At 42.8% G+C, this 21,095-nt stretch overlaps 1 protein-coding gene across 1 annotated transcript in view; it reads left to right on the top strand.

Moving 5' to 3' along the window:
• ttll4 (tubulin tyrosine ligase-like family, member 4) overlaps positions 1–13,568 on the top strand; it is a 49,175-nt gene extending 35,607 nt beyond the window's left edge. Inside the window, exons 12-16 of the mRNA XM_056610893.1 lie at positions 2,682–2,772; positions 3,744–3,954; positions 11,174–11,241; positions 11,404–11,465; positions 13,379–13,568. Coding sequence (XP_056466868.1) covers positions 2,682–2,772; positions 3,744–3,954; positions 11,174–11,241; positions 11,404–11,465; positions 13,379–13,568 — 622 coding nt within the window. The remainder of the gene's footprint in view (positions 1–2,681; positions 2,773–3,743; positions 3,955–11,173; positions 11,242–11,403; positions 11,466–13,378) is intronic.
• Positions 13,569–21,095: the final 7,527 nt, after the last annotated feature.

Genomic DNA, 21,095 nt, shown 5'->3' with positions numbered 1-21,095 from the left:
GTAGGCCTAATAATAAGATGGTATCGGTTAGGGCTGCTCGATTATGGGAAAAATCATAATCACGATTATTTTGGTCAATATTGATATCACGATTATTCAAACGATTATTTTTGAGTTTGAAAACATGCATTTATTGACACAATCAATTATGACATAGAAACACGTGTAAGTATCCAAAATAAAACCTTTTTCGTGTGTAAGTGTACTGTCTGCCACAACATTCTGAATCTAACATTTGATTTTTATAAAACATTTCATGAATACAATATATTCAGCCAAATGCACTGACGAATGACTCGACTGAAATAATACATTCCCTATTTAATGTCTAGAGAACAACGGTCCCAGCATTTCTCCATAGCAAAGTTAAAAGTCACAAAGCCATAACAAACACATACATGGCTAATAAAAATCATATTGTTGTTAAACAGAAATACATATACAGGATGTACTTGGCAGTTCTGCCTTAAAGAACTCTTAGTTAAAGTCTGCTATAGGAGCTTGTTATCGTTCATCAAACTGTAACGTTACTGAAACTTTAATATTCCACACGGTAGGTCTACTCCAACATGTCTGTCAACAGTCGATGCTGCTGATTGGCGGTTCACTGGCATGTCCCGCCTCCTGCCAACGGCATACTTCCTGATGCAGCACGCCTGTTAGATTGTACTCCCGCTCGCCGCGTTGAATGCTTTCGCATGCGCGTCTCTTTCATAAACTTTCATAAACTCTCTAGGCCTACTGTAAAACGGAAAATTATCGCTGAAGTACATGAACTGCGACATGCCGCCGGTTGCCGCGAGGCACCATCGCCCGGCAGCGGGCAGCCGGCAGCAGGAAACGCGCGGTTCAGTCGACTTCAGGTTGATGTGAAAGTCAACCAAACATCAAATTAATCGTTTCAACTCGATTACACGAGTTTGGAGATCGTTTGACCCCAAAATCGATATCGCGATCGAAATTCGATTAATTGCACAGCCCTAGTATCGGTGTATATAATGATATAATTAAAAAAAAAAAAAAAAAAAAAAAAAAACATTTGAATATTATTCGAATATTCAACATAAGAAGCATTAGAAATTCGAATATGATTTGAGGGGAGTAATGACAGCCCTACTGTATATAATACAGATTAAACTGACTTAACTTAGACTGTATATACTACAGGTTAAACTGACCTAACATATACTGTATATAACAGGTTAAACTGACTTTCTGTTTGTGTACATTGTTGGAAACTAAGGGTGAACCGATTCACCGATACGAATCGGATCTGATTGGATTAACACAGATGCGACTACATCGATACGTGGGCCCTTATTTAAAATGAACAAGAATCGGTCAATGCACCGATTTAAACATTGTGAATTGGTTGATTGAGCTTTTGCCTGATATCAAGATAGCATTGTCAACTAATTTCATTTTGTTTCCATACGGATCTGAAAAATGGAATTTGAGGAAGTGGGCGGATCCGTGTGTGTGTTTGTGTATGTTTCCGTGAGCACCGCCGTGTCTCGCGAGCAGGGAACAACCGGAGTTGTGAGTGAGCGAAAGCAAGCCATATTAAAAATAGAACAATACAACATGTCGGAAAATGGTGAAACGATTTGCAATGCACCAGCGAATCTGAAATCAAACATGTGGAAGTAATTTGGGTTTTATAAGAAGGAGGGGAATATTGACAAAAGCCTCGCTATTTGTAAATTGTGTAGGACAGCGATTAAGTCTTTCAATAAACAAATAAATAGACATGTAGTTCTAAATTGATAAATTTATCTTCAATTATTTTCCCCATGCCATTAAAAAAAAATAATAATCAAAAGATTCCATGGGCCTTTTACAATATATCTATTTGAAAGTAGGCAATGGTTCTTTTATAGAAGGCTTATCTGAATAATAGAAAGATTAATGCGTTCACATTAAACAAATGTTAACTGCATCTATTGGATTAAAACAAATCGCACCGGATCGTTAGAACGTTGAATCGCATCGAATCGTTCCATATTAAATTGTATCGTCCCTGAAACGTATCGTAGCGCATGTATCTAGATGTGTATCGGATCGTCCTTCAAAGGAGAGATGCAAACCCCTGGTGGAAACTATAGCAGCCTTTTTTCAGACCAAGTTAGGGGCTACTAAAGGAGGACTGGTGGAGGTCTAGAGTGTGTTTCCATTCAGATTTGCGTAGAGTGTACTGAGAGGAGAGGCCGTTCTCAGATCTCTACAATGAAACTCTACAATGAAATACATAAATATAAATAATCACTGTATGTAAAACACTATTGTTCTTGGACGGCGTCGTTCTCTTCAATGGATAAATAGCAAATGACCCAGACAAGTACATTAGCTACTTGTTGAAGTATCACATCGTGATAAGCTAGATGGCTAGAGAATTATGGATAGTGTGGATAGTGTGTTTGCGTGTTTCCCCGGATGATAGAAAACTTAGGTCGACAACTCAACAAATAAACTAAATAACATAGATCTAGTAATTTGTCGATATTTGAATGCGAAATGTTACATTAGGCCTTTACCTGTCCCATCAACCTCCACATTAACAATCACATGTAACCACAGGGTAACATGACATTGGCATTCCATTCATCAGAATCACATTGGATTCGATTTCCTTCTAATGAATGTGAGAGCAAATTACTGAGGTATAAACTTCTGTTTTTTAGTGTATGTGGTGGCAGCAGCAGGCAAAGCAGGACGCAGCTCTCTACTGACGAGAAAGTGAAGAGGGCCTTCTTCATCTCACAGACTCAACAAGTACGCTCACACACACCTTACACCCGAGGACCTGTACCTACACACACCTTACACCTGAGGTCTTGTACCTACACACACCTTAGACGTGAGGACCTGTACCTACACGCACCTGGGGCCGGTTGCACCAACTGGGCGTAACTAAGCCTGGTCGTAACTGCTAAGTAGGTCTTAGTTACGACCTGGCGTTAGAATGGAACCTGAGGACCTGTTCCCTGGAAGTACACACACCTTACCCCTGAGGTCCTGTTCCTACACACACCTTACCCCTGATGACCTGTACCTACACACGCCTTACACCTGAGGACCTGTACCTACACACACCATACACCTGAGGACCTGTACCCTGGATGTACACACACCTTACAGCATACACCCGAGGACCTGTACCCTGGATGTTGTGGTAACCCGGTGCTTGATGGTGCGGGTTCCAGGTAAGAATGACACGTGTAGTCAGGGTTTCAAGCCGTACTTGGCATTTATTATAATAAACCGGGGTATACAGGGTCCACATGCATAGGACTTAGGTTCTCCGTGAGCCTCTAGTTCGTTGTCGCCCCTTGGGCTTCCTTGCTCCCCTGCGCTCCCGGTGCCTTCTGTCTGTCCTAGTGGCCCTTTTAAGATAGCCTCCGCTCCTCCCGGCAGGTGTCCCCCAATCACGCTGATTGGGGAGAGAGAAGGGGTGCTCTCTGTCGCCAGTCAGTGGGTGGCGGCGGTATATGCCGTCGACTACCGCACCTCGGACCCGCCCAGGCCGAGGTTCAAGGGGCGGGATGCCACAATGTCCCCACAGGACGTTTGTTTGCTGTTAGTTTGTATAATAGTTGGTTGTGCATTACGACCGGTACTCAGTGTTTATTAAAGTGTTTTGTGCATTAGGACCTGTACTCAGTATTTATGATAGTGTGTTGTGCGTTAGGACCTGTACTCTGATCAGTGTGTATAATAGTGTGTTGTGCGTTGTTGTGCTTTAGGACTTGTACTCCAGCGTGCTGGATGTGCTCACCCCGGAGGACGTGTGTGTGCTGGCTCAGAGCGAGGACGAGCTTGGGCGTCGGGGGGACTTTGAGAGGATCTTCCCCTCCTCCTCCTCCTCTCACTACCTGCGCTTCTTCGAGTGTCGCCGCTACCTCAACATCCTGCTCAGCCAATGGGAGCACAGATATGCCAGCAACAGGAACACAGGTACTCTACTGCGCCACGCTGTTGCTATAGTAAGGGGTTTGTTGTTATGGTGATAGTCTGTTACTATAATGAAGGGGGTATTGCTATAGTAGGTGTTTGTTGCGATTGTGAGGTGTTTGTTGTTATGGGGATGGTATGTTGCTATCGTGACAGGTGTGTTGCTATAGTAAGGTGTGTGTTGCTATAGTGATGATGTGTTATCGTGACGGTTGTGTTGCTGTGACTTTTTTCATTGATTTTCAAAGGGTTGGCAAACTTGGCAATTATAAATGAGAGAGCAATACAAAAATATATACAGCCTTTTTTTAACACGATCTCCACACAAGAGACCAAAAAAATTAAAGATACACATAATTCAACAAATGATATCAGATTTGCACACAGACTTCACAGGTAGACAGTAGGGCTGTAACGATAAGCGTATCGAAACCGAAATCGCGACACTCAGAACCACGAACCTGTCTCGCGGTGTGAGAAGGCAGAAGCGCCATACGCCCTTTCTAACTCTCCGGTCAAATTGTCAGATTGAAATTTGCTAATAATTTGTCTAAATAATAGTCTGCTGACACCGCCCCCTCTTATCGATGCCGTAATTATGCGACGAGATGCCCTCTCTGTGATGACAGCTCTCCGTGGCTACGGAGGATTGCATTTCTCCACAGCCGTCGAAGTCCTCATATGCGACATCAGTGGCGTGCACAGGTAGACCCAAGGTGGTGCTATAGCACCTGCCCTTTGCCCCCTGACCCAATCAAGTGCCCTTTTGAAAAAAATAAATCATCTGATTTTTTTTTCTTTTTTTAAACAGTGTATGTGGCCCATGCCGACATTATCATCTATAAAGGCTCGACAATTAAAAACGTGTGATAATAATGGCCCAATATATATGCCCCCCCTCCTCCTCGCACACAACTCTCTTCCTTTGTCAACGTGAACGCGCAGAGCGGACACAAACGGAGGCGCGTTGCAGCTGTAGTTCACAGCTGCTGCCCCACACACCTACTCCCTGCCCTGCCCAACCGGCGATGTAACACATAAATGAATTGAGTCTAGAGTGTATTGTTTGCCCCTAAGCCTCCTTTCTGGATACTGTGACTGAGGAGCTGAAGTCCCACTGCTAGAATCATTCAGTCCTTCCACCCCTTCACGGTACATGCCAACTGGGTAAGCACGCCAAACGCAGAAGCCAAGGAAGCCGTCCACATCCTGATTTCTATGGAGAAGACGAGGACCAGCTGAAGACAGAATTAAAGGTGTTCCACTCCAGCTTTCCTGCAAAAGACCTCAAAGAAAACTTTGCCATACTGAGGGAAAACAGTGGCCGGCTCATCTTTCCTGCCTTTGTGAAGATGATAAAAATCGATGAAACATTGCCAGTGACAACTGCTTCTGTGGAGAGATAATTTTCAAAGCTGAAAATTATCAAAACTAAACTAAGAAGTCTGTGTGGAGAAGAACGGCTCTCTGACCTTCTCCTGCTTCCTATAGAAAAATATATCAAGATCAATCATAGTGAGGTCATCAACATCAAGACATGGCACTGAGGAGGATGCTGCTTTAGAAAGTGGTAATGATCACTCTTCACTTCGAAATGACACTTTAATGTGCCCTTATTTTTCCCTGAGCACCTGCCCCCCAAAATGTCTGTGCACGCCACTGTGCGACATCAACGACATTTATCCAGAGTGGGCCAAGCGTGATAAAAATTGCCTTTGTGATCCCTGTCTCTATTGTTTTGTGTGATTTGACCAGGAGTTTGTCTGCTTATAGGTCGGAATGAAGCGGCCACCGATTATTGACAGGATGGGTACTTTATTCTACCGGACTCTTTCGCTTCTTCACTAGACGCACACGCTACCGCTCGCTCTCCTCGCTTGCTGACGTCACTCACACACACACATACGCACACTGCCATTCTCGCGCACACACATAGGCCTACGTTACTCGTAACACTATGCCTCGTTGTTGCGACGTTCGTGTTAGACGTTCATGGTTTTTCCCATCTATTGAAAGTTAGGATATTGAACATGTTGCATTCTATACGGCCTCATTATTTAAGCTACATAGTCTAATAAGAAGCGCTAATAGGATATTTGACTAAACCAACCAAACTAGTTGAGGGTTTTTGCCTACCTGCATGCATCCTCCAACTGCAATCTTTGGTTATGTATTTATTAATTTAGCTATACTTTAATAGTATTCTTTCTGTTCAAATCTGTTCAGTGTTCCAAATTATTTGTTATTAAATGTTACATTAAGTTAATTGTTATATTGTTTGAATAAAATGCTTTTTAAATTAAAAAAAATCGTGGGATGTATCGAACCGTGGGTCAAAAATCGTGAGTTTGTGTATCGTTACAGCCCTAGTAGACAGGTAATATAGCTTACGTGGAAATGTACCTAGGGATGTCACTCCATGCCAGTCCATAGAGACCATTCCTAAGAGCCTGGGCCCCCTCATCCACAATATAGTCCAGAAAGGGGTCCCATATGCCAAAGAAATGAAATGGCTTTTCCTTTAGCCAGAAGATTTTAGCCTCTAATAGGATGAATTCCGTAACACTCTGAATCCAATGAGTGACTGAGATCCATTGGAGAAGAATACAACTCCTTGCATTAAAAATAAGTAGCTGGAGCAGCTTCAGTGAGGAGGGGCAAAGAATCAGCGCTGCCGATTGTATTCCAAGGATTCGAAAAATAGGTTCCTTACAAATATCAACCCAGAAATCATTTATGAGAGGGCATGCAAAAATACAGTCTAAATATTAACCTTGAATGTTTCACATTTACTACAGTATTTTGACCACAAAGGATTAATCTTGTTACGTTTCACTGGGGTAATTTGTAGCCTTTTTATAACCCTAAACTGCATCTCCCAGGCTTTGTTGGTAAGTAAGCTTTAAGAGCTCGACCAAATGTTGTCCCACTCCTCATCTGGGATTTTCACACCTAAATCAGCGAGAGACGTGGCATGAACCATGCAGTCCCCGCTCGGGACAGACAAAGCTCTATAGAATCTGATGACAAGTTTTCTTGCGTCTTGGACTAGAATAGCCTTCTCCACAGCTGAGAGGGTGCATTTTAATGGCAGATGTTAAGGAGCTACGGAATTGCAAATATGTGAAATAATTATTCTGAGGGAGACGATACTTTTCTTTGAGCTGATCAAAAGACACCAGAGTGCAATCCATAACTAAGTCCCCCATTGTCCTTATTCCACTGTCAGACCACAAAGAAAAGGCATGGTCCACCAAACCAGGGGAAAATCTTGATTTAAGTGAATAGGCGGGAGGAAAGAGATGAAGCCTTCTTGGTTTGCTAATTTTCTTGGCAGTCTCCAGACTCTAAGAGTGCTCTGTAGAATACAGTTGCCCTTAACATTATTTGACTAACCCATTTTTTCTAGGCGTATCAAGCATTACGGAGAGGAATGGGGGCCATTTGGGAAGCCGCAAAAGTGAGGCAGGTAGATTTAGGGTCGTCTTTAAACCATTGGCATAAATAACTGCAGAGGCATGCAATTTAGTATTGTTTAATATCTATTGTTTAATATAACACCAAGACCACCTTCATTGAAAGGGAACTTCAGTATGGTAAGTCTCAGCCTAGCCCGCTTTTTGCGCCAAAGAAAGGAAGATAGAGAGCTGTTTATAACAGAGATAAGCGAGCTGGGATCATTTGGAAGGGGTACAAAATAAATCCTTGGAGTATGGTCATCTTAAAAAGGTTTACTCCAAGAGAGACAGTGGCTGAGTGGTACAGCGCGCCAGGTCCTCTTTAATTCTGTGAATCAGGGGAACAAAGTATGCTTTATACAGGCAATTGATAGATGGGGTGATATGTATACCCAGCCCTGTCCCGTAACCCATTTCTTGTGGCACGTAAGGGCAAGTGCATTTTTTAGGGTTTGTTCATATCAAGGCTATTTATGTAAGAGTTTCTAAATGCTGCAGAACAACCACTTTCCTCCGCATAATCACACAAAATAGATATATTTGCTATTGATCAGCAAGCTGTCTTCTCTTCTCTCGGAGTTAACAGACTCACAGCGCTGCAGCGCGAACATAGCCCCGCCTCCTGTCACTCACTCGCAGTTCGGTCTCTGGCAGTGATTCGGCACTAGTCTCAATGCTCTGTGTGACGGTGTTAGCTAAAGGTTAGCCAACACAGCTAGAATCACAAGTGCAGCGCCGCCGTCGCCGGTTTAGATAGAGAAGGTAGACGGAGTAGTGATGGAGGAATGCGGTTTGGAAGTACTTTAGATTAAAGCAAATGACCAAGGAAAGTCAAAAGAATCATTTAAAGTCATATGCAAATGAAAGAACAGGGTTTTGGGTTTCATAACTGTGCACATGCACAGCAATAGCGGACTTTTTCATGAAATTGCAAACTATATATTAAATGAAAGCTGAGCCTCCACTGATTCCGACAATCTAAACCATATCATTCTTGGACTAAAACTCGCAAATAACAACTTAAGAAGAAACTTCCCCCTTTCTTTTAACAACCAAAAATGAAATTTTACCTTTGTGATTTATATCCACAAAGTTAAACCACCATCATTAAACCACGATAAACAGATAATCCAGCGGCCAAATTTTGCAACTAAACATGGTGTTTACAATAAATTATTAAGAGAAGGTTGCTTAGGAAAAAGGTAAATTACCCTCAATCAGAACACATGTTATTTAGCGTAATCTAGTGGCCATATGTGTATTTGCGAATGTTTGGCTTGGTGTCAATCGATTATATTTGCCCTGAACTTTAAATAGAGGTGGCAAGTGTTAAAATGGTAAGATCTCTACCTGTTTGTGTCTCATAGTACAACAATGATACCAAATAATGATCAACTGCTAATTATTTCAGGTGGAAATGTTAATCTTCCACTTATGCCGTAAAGTAGTATCCACATTGAATATTTCCCTTGCACAACAATCTTTCTATTGGCACCGAGATGTAATATTATAGCCCTAGCAGTTTTGGAGGTATACTCTATTTACTTTGGTTACGTTCTTTTCTAAAAAAAAACGTATCTCCTGGTATCGAAAATGGTATAGAATATCTTTTTTTTCCCAGGTATAGTATCGAAGTTAGAAAATCCAGTATTGATTTTGATTTGATTTGATTCAACTTTATTGTCACTAGCAGATATAGCAGTATAGATACAAAACTAATGAAATGCAGTTGACATCCAACCAGAAGTGCAAAAGAAGCATTTAAATACCAAAATGTTAGCCGTTTAAAAAGTGCAGTGCTAGACAGTGCAGTTCAGTATCGTGACAACAGTACTATAAACGCGATTGTGATCATTAAGTTAGATTTACAAGAAACGTGAAAGTTAAAAAATACATTGTGGCAACCCGTCTCTGGCACAGCGCCCCTGGAGGCCAAGGGGGCAGGTTGTGGAGGCGGTGTACCACAGATTTCCGACAGATGGCGCCAGTAAGAACTAGGGCTTTGACTTTTGCCCAAAAATCATATTCGAAGTTTGTTTGTTTATTAATATTAATATTCGAATATATTCAAATATTTATTAATATTATTTTGACCATTAAGTGCCTTCAGTAATACCTGGGCTGAATCCGAATACTTAGTACATACTATTTATGTTCAGTGTCTACTACTTGACGGTCTACAGCTATGTGTAGTAGAACGACTAAAACGGTCTACAGCTATGCGTAGAACGCCTCTGAACGCTTCCGAACACCGCCGAAACGCCACCGGATGTTTGGAGATGACGTGTCTCCCCTCAGATGCCGGCAAAATTACCTTGATAAGTTACCTGTTTTCCGTCTTGTCATCGCGTTGCTATTAAATTAAAAATGTCTCTTTTTACTTAATTACTTACTTTACTTTTTTACTCTTTTTAATGTCTCGTTTTTCGCCGCTTTCTATGACGTCTTTCTAAGCCGCTGTTGGTAGTGTCGGGTCAGCCATCTCTTCTTCGTCTGGTAACGTAGTGACCTACCGTTGTATACTGTGGCGGTAGTACGTATTCGGAAACGTTTTCCGTACTACACAATGCACACTGATCATTCGGACGCGCTATATTTGTGGCGTACTACAAAATGCATACTATAAGTATTCGGATTCAGCCCTGGATTGGGCTTTGCGAGGTTTGTTTACCGGCGTTGCTATGGTTACCTGTCTTGCGTGTTCCAACGGTTTATTATGTTTCTAATAAATCGCTGTCTAATCAATACTTCATTCACTGCCTCTTCCGTGGTCATTACAATATTATGAATAGACTGCGTGGGGTTCTCCGACGTCTCTCCCTCTTGGCCTGCCCATAACGGGTTCGAATATTAAGGGCTGCCTAATATTCGTTCGAATTTGATTTATTTTTTGATATTCGAATTATATTCGAATCACGAAGTTCGAAGTCAAAGCCCTAGTAAGAACATCGGTGCCAATCATTGAAATGCGGAGCACCTGAGGAGCAGGTGGGAAGCATGCTTTAAAAAGCATGCTTCCACACACATTGGGCTCTCCTGGTTCGCGTGTGCGGAGAGACCAGTCTCGTGGGTGATGGGATTCCACCCGGAGGAAAAAGACAGTTGATTCCTCCAAAGCTGAGTTTTTTGGTTTGCTTTGTTAGATTTATCATTTATGAATGAATAAAAGTGCCCTTTTGGCTTTAAGTAAGCTCCAGTTGGTGTGCTTATTGGAAGGAGGCGGGTCACTCACCAAGCCGGGTTGCCACAACATATCTTTGCTACTACCTTGGACATTTAGTTATTTACATTTGCATAAAATCCAGATGAAAGCATGCAGGTCTACATATAACTGGGCGATAGCATTAATAGGTTGCAACGGTGGACTGAAATCACTTCATGGCATGATGTGACCATTTGGTAAATAAGTAAACAAAGAAGAAGTTTGTTATTTTTTATACACTTACATATTATGTGGAAGCTAACATTCAGCTTCAGTCTGAGCTAGGATGAGTTTTCTGAGTTTCCCAAAATTAGGCCAGGTGCCTGGCAAAAAGAGGCCCGTTCACAATTCTGATATTAATTTGGGCAAGTGAACATTATGTTCGGGCAAGTTCGGGACCTTAGTGTCAACCCCTGTATAATGACAGGTGTGTTGCTATAGTATGTTGTGTTGCTATGGTGATGTGTTGCTAAAGTAAAGTTTGTTGCAATAGTAGCGTGTGTTTCTGTATAGTGTATAGCAATAGTTTGTTGCTATAGTAATCCGTGTCTCCTCCCACCAGGCGTCTCTCTGCTGAGGTCTCTCTGTCAGAAGAGTGTCCACCTGGGAACCAGCGACCCCACCCACATGGTGAGCAACAAAAAATTGATAAGGAATCAGTCTGATCAATCTCTACATCACTAACTGTGTGTGTGTGTGTGTGTGTGTGTGTGTGTGTGTGTGTGTGTGTGTGTGTGTGTGTGTGTGTGTGTGTGTGTGTGTGTGTGTGTGTGTGTGTGTGTGTGTGTGTAGTGGTCCAAATGTAGTTATGTTTCTAGGTTTGAAACCAAGAGAGCCGATCTCAGCTGTTCCAGGTAAAGTCCCCAGCCCTTCACAATAAGTCACCAACACGTCTCATCAGCCCTTCACAATAAGTCACCCAAACGAGTATTAAAAGTATTGAAATGTATTTAATTACATTTCCCCAAATTACAGCCTTAAAAGTATTCAATTTCATCATCAAAGTCTTGTTTTTTTTTCCTGGAGGTCTTAAATGTCAATAAGCTCTGCAGTATCAATACGCAAATACCAGCTGCGTTTTCTGCGAAAGGGGCGAAAATCATTTATTGTAAAGGGGGGAACACAACCTCAATGGCCAAGCACATTAGCATTGTGCATCAAATAAAGACCAAATAAAGACCAAATGCAGTACCTTCGACTGTCTCCGACTTGAAAAGACTGTCTCCTCCTTCTCCTGTCGCACCACAGACGGGCCCGTCTTAAACATCCACTCAAACTACGAGCGGTAATCGCACACACAGACATTGTCGCTAGCCCCGTCAGTCAAAAATAGAAATCCAATTGTGAAATCGGTGTTGTAATCAGCAGCATGCAAGCTAGTTATCTCAAAAAGTAAATAAAGTTTCAGATGTGCTGCATGATGATGTGTTGTGGTTGGCTCAGTAAAACGACTGTTATCATGATGCGTTCAAATGTAACATAAAGAAACGGTAAATTTAGTTTTTGGTGACAGTGAGTAATACTGTATTACTCATGTTTCTGTAGTACTAATACAGTTGTATAGTGCTCTAATCATTTTAGTTTACATAACTAAAACTAATTATGTCAATATTTATTAAGAATTACGTATTTAATTTAAAATGCAATTATTTATTTCCTAAATATTTTCCTCATCACTAAAAATGCTTCGTATTTCCGCCAATTAATAGAAAAGTATCGATAGTGGTATCGATAAAGACTCGGATCGTTAAGGAGTATCGAAAATGGTATCGATATCAATAAATATTAATGATCCCCATCCCTAGTCATGGTAGGATCAGATCGTGGTCTAAACCGATAAGAGAAAGAGCTCGGTCGGTCCTTTGCCTCTGATTGGTTCTGGTCCTGTTCACTGCTTGTGTTATATTTTTTAATTTGCGAACGACCTAAGCGCCAGGGTAACTGAAACGGATAAAGATAATAAACGCGACAAAATAACGTGGAAAATTAAGCGAGGTAAAAATATAGTATGTTTTTTCATTCAAAAAAACAAAGCCTACTGTTCCAATCTGCCCTACTACTCAGAGTAGTTATTTAGAGAGTCTGAATGACCCGCACAAGCCCTTTTTATTTGGAAATGTTTTATTTTGCCAAATTTCTTAGTTTAAAATTTTCAGAAATTTTCAGCTCAGCGAAAAACTTGAAACACTTTATTTTTATTTTTATATATAATTGTGCTTCAAATAAAGACAAGCATTTCTCTACACCTCATGCCGCGTTCCAGGGACACTTTTTAGCCCGTTAGTTACGAGCTGGAACTGGGAGTGAATCAGTCTGGTACGAGTTCACGGGTAGTGAGTTGCGGGTTTGTCAAAGGGTGAATTGCCTTCAATTAGAACACATGTTCTTTAGCGCCATCTAGTAGTCATATATGTATTTCTTTCAACAATTTGATCGTTGGGTTTGATTGTTGGGTAACAGTAAGGCTTAGGCTGTTTGGGTCTTGGCCTTACAGAGGCAAGCTGTAATGTTGTCATGATCGTTCAAACACTTTATTTGAGGTTTAATCTTGTGTTTGATATATTCTGCCAAAATGGATGTGATGTAGGTATTCAATTTCATTTGAAGTGGCATTAAAAAGGTCTTAAAAAGTCTTAAATTTAGCTTTGACAATCCTGGGGACTCATCAGCCCTTCAGAATAAGTCACCCACACGTCTCATCAGCCCTTCACAAAAAGTCACCCACACGTCTCGGCAGCCCTTCACAATAAAAGTTATTTCTCCGCAGCGTGGCCATCAGCTGGCAGCGCCGCATCCACTCTGAGGACGAGGAGGACCAAGAGGATGGTGCTGATGAAGATGTTCTGGACAGAGAGGTCCACTCCATCTCCTCCAGCTTCCTCCAGATCAACTCTCCCACCTCCCCTAGCCCTGGCTCCACCCCCACCCCCACCCTCACCCTCAGCCCTGTCCCGTAACCCACAGCCACGCAGCTAGTTAACGACCCCAACTATGAACCCTACCAAGACAACACCCACATCACTTAGCCTCTAACCATTACCCCTACCAAAACACCATCCACATTGCTTAGCCTTTAACTCTTACCCCTACCAAAACACCACTCATATCACTTAGCCTCTAACCCTTACCCCTACCAAAACACCACCCACATCACTTAGCCTCTAACCCCGACACCTACCAAAACACCACCTACATCCTTAGCCCCGCCTACACCCATCTCTTGCTCCATTGTCGTCAGTAGGGCATCAGAGCTGAGACCCGGTCCTGGTCCAGGACGGTCTTGGTCCAGGACTCTTTAAATCAGAACCAGTCTGGACATAAAGCATTCATGCTGCCTCCATGTTTGGACCAACAAGTGACACTCAGCCTGTTGGCTCATCTGTGGATATTCTTAATATGGAGTTCTAATAAAATGCTTTAGTGTGAACCTTGGTTTTGTTAATGTGGTTTATATTAAATCTGGGTTCTGTTAATCTGGGTTTCATTTAATGTGGATTATTGATAATTTGTGTTTACTGTTCAGTGTTTCCCCCAGAAAATGTCTTAGTCAAGGTGGTCAAGGAGCGGGGGGGGGGGTCTCCGTTTCAATTACATTGAAAAAGCCTTATGGCACGACCATTGTTGTAACAGTATTACTGATGCATTATTGATCTTTATTTTTTACACCTGATGGAAGTATGTTTTCTTTCCCTACGAGAGTTTTCTACTTTGTTAATGCATAATAATTAAAAAATATTATTATATAAAAAATATATATATATTTTTAATATACATTGGTAGTCAAGGCGGGGCCCTATTTTTAAGGCGGCCGCCTTAACTACACAGTACTGGGGGAAACACTGCTGTTAATCTGGGTTTCAAATGAATATGGAATTATGTTAGTTTATTTTATTTGTATTGTAGTTAATGCGTGTTTATAACGGTAACGAACGTCTTAAAAACGCTCACGAGTCACGAGTAGCTAACGAGTGCTCCAGGGTACTCGTAGGACGCCAAGAGCCTCGTTAGCCTACTATAGCCTCAGTGGCGTAGCCAGCGGACATTGCTAGTATTGAATGCGTTTTATTATAACACATTGGTAATGGTGTATCACGTGCGTCTGAGCTTAATGTGGGCCATTATGTTCTTAGTTTGAGAGAGACAGTCCAGGAAATGTTTGAGCAGGCAGGGCACTTAAAATGTGTGAGAGAAAGTGGGGGGGATTTGTGCAGACTGACATAGGCTACTCATAAAACGTAGCATAAAATAATGTAAAAATATTAATTATAAAAATATTAAAAAAAATGCAAAGGAGCAGGCAAAAGGCTGGGATATGGTGGGGATTGGTCACGTTGACGGGAATGTTTAGTGACATGTGGGAGGGTGGAGGGGGTTAAAAAAAAGTCTCAATCACTCTTCGATGTGCATGAAAACCAGCCGCGTAGTTATGAGGGAGGCCGTCCTCACACCGATCTTCCTCGTCGTCATCGTCCTCAATGTCCTCCGGTTCAACCAAAGCTACCCCAGCTTTAGCTGCAATGTTGTGCAACATAGCTGTCACACATCACAGCGCATGACTTGGCCGGCGAAAACTGGAGCCCTCCGCTGGACTTGTGAAGGCATCTAAAGCGCAACTTCCACCTCCCGATCGTGCGCTCAGGATTAGGACTGATATATATGTCGGCCTAGGCTTAATCAATGTGTTTTAATATCTTTAGCATTCATATTATTGCAATCTATTCTTTTCGTAGGCTACTCTGCGGTTGGCCTTGATGGGGAGATAATTTAACCCTTTTTAACCCCATTTTCCTCCGACATTCCTGCGTCTCCCCCTGCGTCATAGCCCGCTTCAGCACCATGTCAGTGGACAGGTACAATCCTACGATCGTCGTGAGTGCAGCGAATGCGCGTTCACGTTAAGAGGAGTTTCGGGAAACGCTCCAAAGAAATTATCGATGGTTCGAAAGATCCCTCTTTCGAACCATCTTACGAGCGAAGATCCATCGATATCGGGAAACGGGGCACTGGGGTTATAGTTAATCTGGAGTTATAGATAATCTGCGATAAAAGGGCTTGTTAAACTGTAATGATGGGGTCTAGCTAGAGACCAGCCCACACCTCACCTAATGAAGCTCTAGGGAGGAGAACCAGGCCTCAAAAGAAACACATCGGGTGGGGTGGGTGTGTGTAACTTTCTCTCATAACAGACAATATGAGACTCCTTGAAGCGGTGTTATCCCTGTGGTTATCATGGGAGTGTATAAGAAGAGGACATTGGACTCCATGAAGATCTACATGACCAGCAAGGTACCAGCTCTTAGAAGGCCGTGAACATCAGGCCACAGTTGAACACCCAACTACCTTCAAGCTACAGAAGAGCTGCGGTCAGTCAACGATTTGAAATATCACCTCCCCTGTTTTTCTTCAAAAATGCAAAGATCAAACTTGTAAGAAGCTCTCCTGTCCCAGACATGGAGGCTCAGGTCTTCATGGGACCTCAGGAATGCTGGTGCTACTGCCGGGAAAAACAAGCAGCCTCGGTATGATTCTATGTTCACATGGAAGGGAGCAGTGAAGTCTAGGGACCCAGGGTCTAGGGTCCTGGGCAAACTTCTGGATTCGAAGTGTATTTTATATTAACATTATCAATATCATAAATAACAAGACTTGGTCAATGTTGTAGGATATTGCCGTGTCAAATGTGATCAATGTTTTTATCTTGACAAAATGCTCAGGTTTGATATTAAAGTTGAAGGATGAACCACATATTGGTCTGCATTTTTTCATAGGTAAACATTAAACACACAAAGATCCTGGCCATATTTAAGAAGTTCATGTATTTATGGCTGACCCATAGTATAAGTTACCTTAGTGTTTAGCAAGGGGTTCTCAATGTTTTGTGTCCATGGCACTCATTAAAAGGGATCATCAATCAGAGTATGCAGAGTTTTCTCAGTGTTTGCTGTCAGGCTGCAACACACTTCAAACTGGAATTTAAACCACAGCTTAAGAACCGCAGTTGAGCCACGCTAGTGTCTGTTTCAGAAGACAGCCACTAGCGCCCACAGCCCACCGCCGCTGCATCAGCTTTAGGATGTGTTCCCCAGATCATTTCATGAAGGTTAAATCAAATAATATTTTATTCGTATTAGTTTAGCTGCAACAAGCCACACAGTTTTATTCTGATATTATTATTCTGCCCTATTTCTCATGTGATTCTATCCTCCAGAGTTGTAGGTGCAAACCCCAATGCCTATAAATAGGACGTCAGTGAAAAATTACTTTTGAAGTGAAATGTTGGAAGGTTTTTTAATCCTCAATCCAAACATGAACACGTGGGTATGGGAGCATATATGTATGAAAACTCAAATGGCATTGCAATTTGCAATTCAATAAGTCATTACATTATGCAATTGACAATTCATTATGCAATTAATAATGTAATTTGTAAATACGTTATTCAAAGTGTATATTAATATGCATAGTGACAATGAAATCCTTAAATTTGCAAAAGTTATAACAATAAAAATAGAAAAACATTTTGTCCATTTTTTTGAGTTCCTTTATTCAAATTGAAAAGCTATAGCGTCCCCGAGATTGCAATGCACTTCGCCGCGCTCCGTGTGTTGCGAAATTCAAATGACATTTCAATCCGAGTAAAAAATATCAGCCAATCGCGTCTGGGCGGGAACTACGTCACTTCCTCGTCAGACCAGCTGGTCACCCACGACCTAGCACTTGGCACTTTATTTTCTATGCCTAGCATTGTGCAAGGTTTGACTGGGTGGACGTATATGGTATGCCTAATAATGTGAAAATGGCGGAAAAGACGGTCGTGGAGCTGCTGCGGGAGGCCGCTGCAGCTCTAGAGGAGCAGCAGTATGCAGGGTCCGAAACAGCAACCACATGTCTGCACCGGAGAAGGGCGCGGAAACCGCGTGTGCCACTTTTCTGCTCTATTAGGCTGCTTTACTGAAACAACTAGTCAGGGGCGTTATTATCCCTTGGACAATCTGTAGGTATGCTTTGTTGATCTGAATAAACGCTAGTTACGTATTGTAACTCTAGATTCTATGAGTATAGGCGCAGCCTTTTAAGGCTATTGCTATTGGGTTATACCTAGGCGTGAGCCGTAGCACTGAAATTTGTAATCCCCCCGGCGGACGTTCGGCTCCCAATAAACAGCTTTTCTTCAGCTATTTACCACTATGCAACTTCGGGCATTTCTTCGCTGTTTTCTTGGTTTTGGCACGCACATTTCTCTACACAGCGCCCCCTACAGCTTCGTAGTAGATATTTTACAACACTGTCGTAACAACTCGTTGACGACCCTTCCCCATGCACTTCTACGCAAGCCATGTGCATTTTTTTTCAAAGAAGCCGGCGAATGCGTGGAGCCATGTCCGAAGTAGATGTTCATAAAGTGTAGGCAAGGTTATACATTTTTCAAATGGTGTATTTGTATTGCAATAAACATAAATCCATCCTTTTTTATAGTTGACGGGGAGAATTTATATCCTAGATTATAATTGTTTTATCTTAGGTTGAACAGAACAATCAGTGTAAGAGTGTTGGCCAACATAATAATCTAAATAAACAAGAACCTGGATTCGGGGATTCAGTCTGTATCTGGGGGACGAGACAGACGAACAGCAAAACACCCATGGAAACAAAGGTGTTTATATGGTTGCAACCAAGCAAGCTAGAAACATACAGGGCTCACAACAAAACGGTTGAGGAAACAATTTTTACAGGGCTCACAACAAAATTGTTGAGCAAACACATTTGTACAGAGACTATCAACATCAAGAATACCACGGAGACAAAGTTCACCCATGGGTACTTTCAATTTCAAAAGCAACACAGCCAAGTCGGCGTCTGATTTGCAGTCTTCTTTTTCTTTCGGTTCACGCCATTCCTGAAAAGCTTGCCCAACGTTTACTCGTGTCTGGCCTCTGTCGGTCAGTCTTTTTCTCTTCTTCTGTTCCTCCGACATTGGGTTTCTCTGTCTCTTTTTAGTCGGCTGATCTATGATGAATGTAACAATCCCTTAGTTACTTGTGTTTATATCGAGCCGGTTCCGTGTTTGGGGGTCTGTGCCGTAAAGCAATTCGTTACTTCGCGAGACCCGAGACTCCCGCGAGAGTGGGCGGCGGGTCGCCTGCAGAAACATATTCCTTTTCTCCGCCAAGATGCGCAAGGGGGAGTCGAAACAACGAACAATCGAACAAAAATGTATAATAGAACCATCGCAATGACTCTTAGCCTGTTATATTAAGGTAAATCAAGCCAAAAAAGTTGCATAGTTCCCATTTCACTCGTGTCTGATCTCTTTTCTGACAGTCGCCTCTTGGGTCCCTTATCAGTCGATTGATCCATGATGAATGCAACAATTGCCTCGCAACTGGCTGTTTATATCTAGCCGGTGCCATGTTTGGGTGTGTGTCTGTGCCGTAAAGCATTTTCGAAACTACAATCTGACTACATTTTCGAGGCGCGATTGGATACTTCCGCTGCGTCACATCCGGATTGTGTCGGTCCGAACAGTGCAAGTTGCATATGAGCTTTTTCCTTGGAGAGGTGACATGGGGCAATGACACACCCACCAAACGACCCAGAAATGGTTGCAGAACCATCAGAATAACTCTCAACCAGCATAATTAATGTAATTTTGGCTAAAAAAGTTGCATAGTGGGCCTTTAAAGGACAATGAGGCCGACACTTAAAAGGCTGCGCCTATACTCATAGAATCTAGAGTTACAATACGTAACTATCGTTCTATGTCGTATAGGCTTCACCTTTTAAGGCTATCGCTATTGGGTTAAAGGGCGAAGCACGATATAGTCTATGCCTCATTGGTCCCGATCAGTACCAGAAACACAGCTACATACGCGCTAGTATCATGCGTCAGACGTAGCATAACATACATGCGTCTAACGGCACGTCATCAACGAGCAGCTCTAATGTGTCTGATAAAACACAAGAGCTCTCAGCATGAAGATTTGACTCCACCTCACATTGTTTAATATGTGAGGGGAATAGTCACACAATCACACTCACTCTGACAAAGCACCTAGAACTGAGTGTGTCATAAGCTGCGTTTCCATCTAAAAGGTGATGCGAATCTTTAGAAAGGTCACAAAAAAGGAATTTGAATTAGGTGCGTTTCCATCAAGTGGTTGGAGCGGAATAGGGTGATGACGTTACACGTTGATGTCGGCAGGGTTGCTATGGCCGGTCGTTATGCGGAAATCGGAAAGATTGTCAGTCCTGTGTGTTCAAAGTTCGCTACGTCACAGCTGTTTCGAAAAGTGTTTTTCCATCTCCCATTTTGCGAATTTACTCTCTTTCGCATTTCACAAAAACCACCTCAAGCGAGCGGATAAACCTTTTGGCGAATTAGAGGATTTTTATGCAAATTTTGGTGTTTCCATCACCGTTTACTGATTCGATGCTTCAAAGTTCGCATAAAATCAGGGGGATGGAAACGCACCTATAGAGAGGCGCGACATGTCTCTTAGGTACAACCTAATAAAAGAGCATGGGGAAGCCCAGGAGGCTGCTGTGCAGATATCCTCAATAGGCATCCCTCTTTGCAGAGCGACAGAGGACGATATTCCTCTGGTCGAGTGAGCTCTGATAGTCTCAGGCGGCTCTGCCCCCGCTGACACATAAGCCTGTGTGATAGCATCACACAGCAAATGTGACAGCCGTTATTTCGTCAGGGGGAGGCCCTGGGAATGTTCTCTGTAATGCACAAATAACAGGCAAGCGCGCGTACGGGGCACAAGAGATGGGCTGTTGCCTCCTCCTCAGATTGATGAGGAGGGAGAGAGAAACCATTGAGTGTTATTACTCTTGATCTGAACGAGCTAGTAATACTCTTAGGTGTAAAAGCCGGGTTCGGGCATAATATGGCCGAACTGCCGTCCCCTTGTATTCTAAGAGAAGAAGGGGCTACATAGAGTGCAGACATGTCGCTCACTCTCTTAGCAGGGCCAGCAGCAAAGCTGTCTTTGCTGACACAAACTTGAGGGGCACCCGGTCATGAGGCTCAAATGGGGTTTTAACAAGTGCAGGCAGCACCAGCGTTAAATCCCATTGTGGAGTGAGAGAGCGCGTCACGGGTCTCTCTCTCCTCACAGCTTTTAGGAAGCGCTTCATTAAGGGATGACTAAAAACAGTTTTATCCCCGAAGCCTTCGTGACATGATGAAACAGCAGCCACATACGTCTTAACCGTGCTAAAGGCCAGCCCTCTTTCCATCAGTGTCTGGAGGAAAGGGAGCACACGCGGCAAAGGGCAGGAGATGGGATCACAACCCCTCTCTGTGCACCATTTCTGGAAAGCCGCCCATTTAGCCGAGTAAAACGCTCTGGTGGAGTCAGCTCTGGCACCCTGGATGGTCCGTACGACCTCCTGGGAGAGGCCGAGACCCTCTAGGCGCTCGCGTTCAGCGGCCAGGCCCACAAGTGCTGGCCGATCTCTGGGTAATCTATGATTGC

This window comes from Gadus chalcogrammus, chromosome 16, assembly GCF_026213295.1.
Source record: "Gadus chalcogrammus isolate NIFS_2021 chromosome 16, NIFS_Gcha_1.0, whole genome shotgun sequence".
NCBI classification, from domain to species: domain Eukaryota; kingdom Metazoa; phylum Chordata; class Actinopteri; order Gadiformes; family Gadidae; genus Gadus; species Gadus chalcogrammus.
This window is presented reverse-complemented; position numbering and strand designations above follow the sequence as displayed.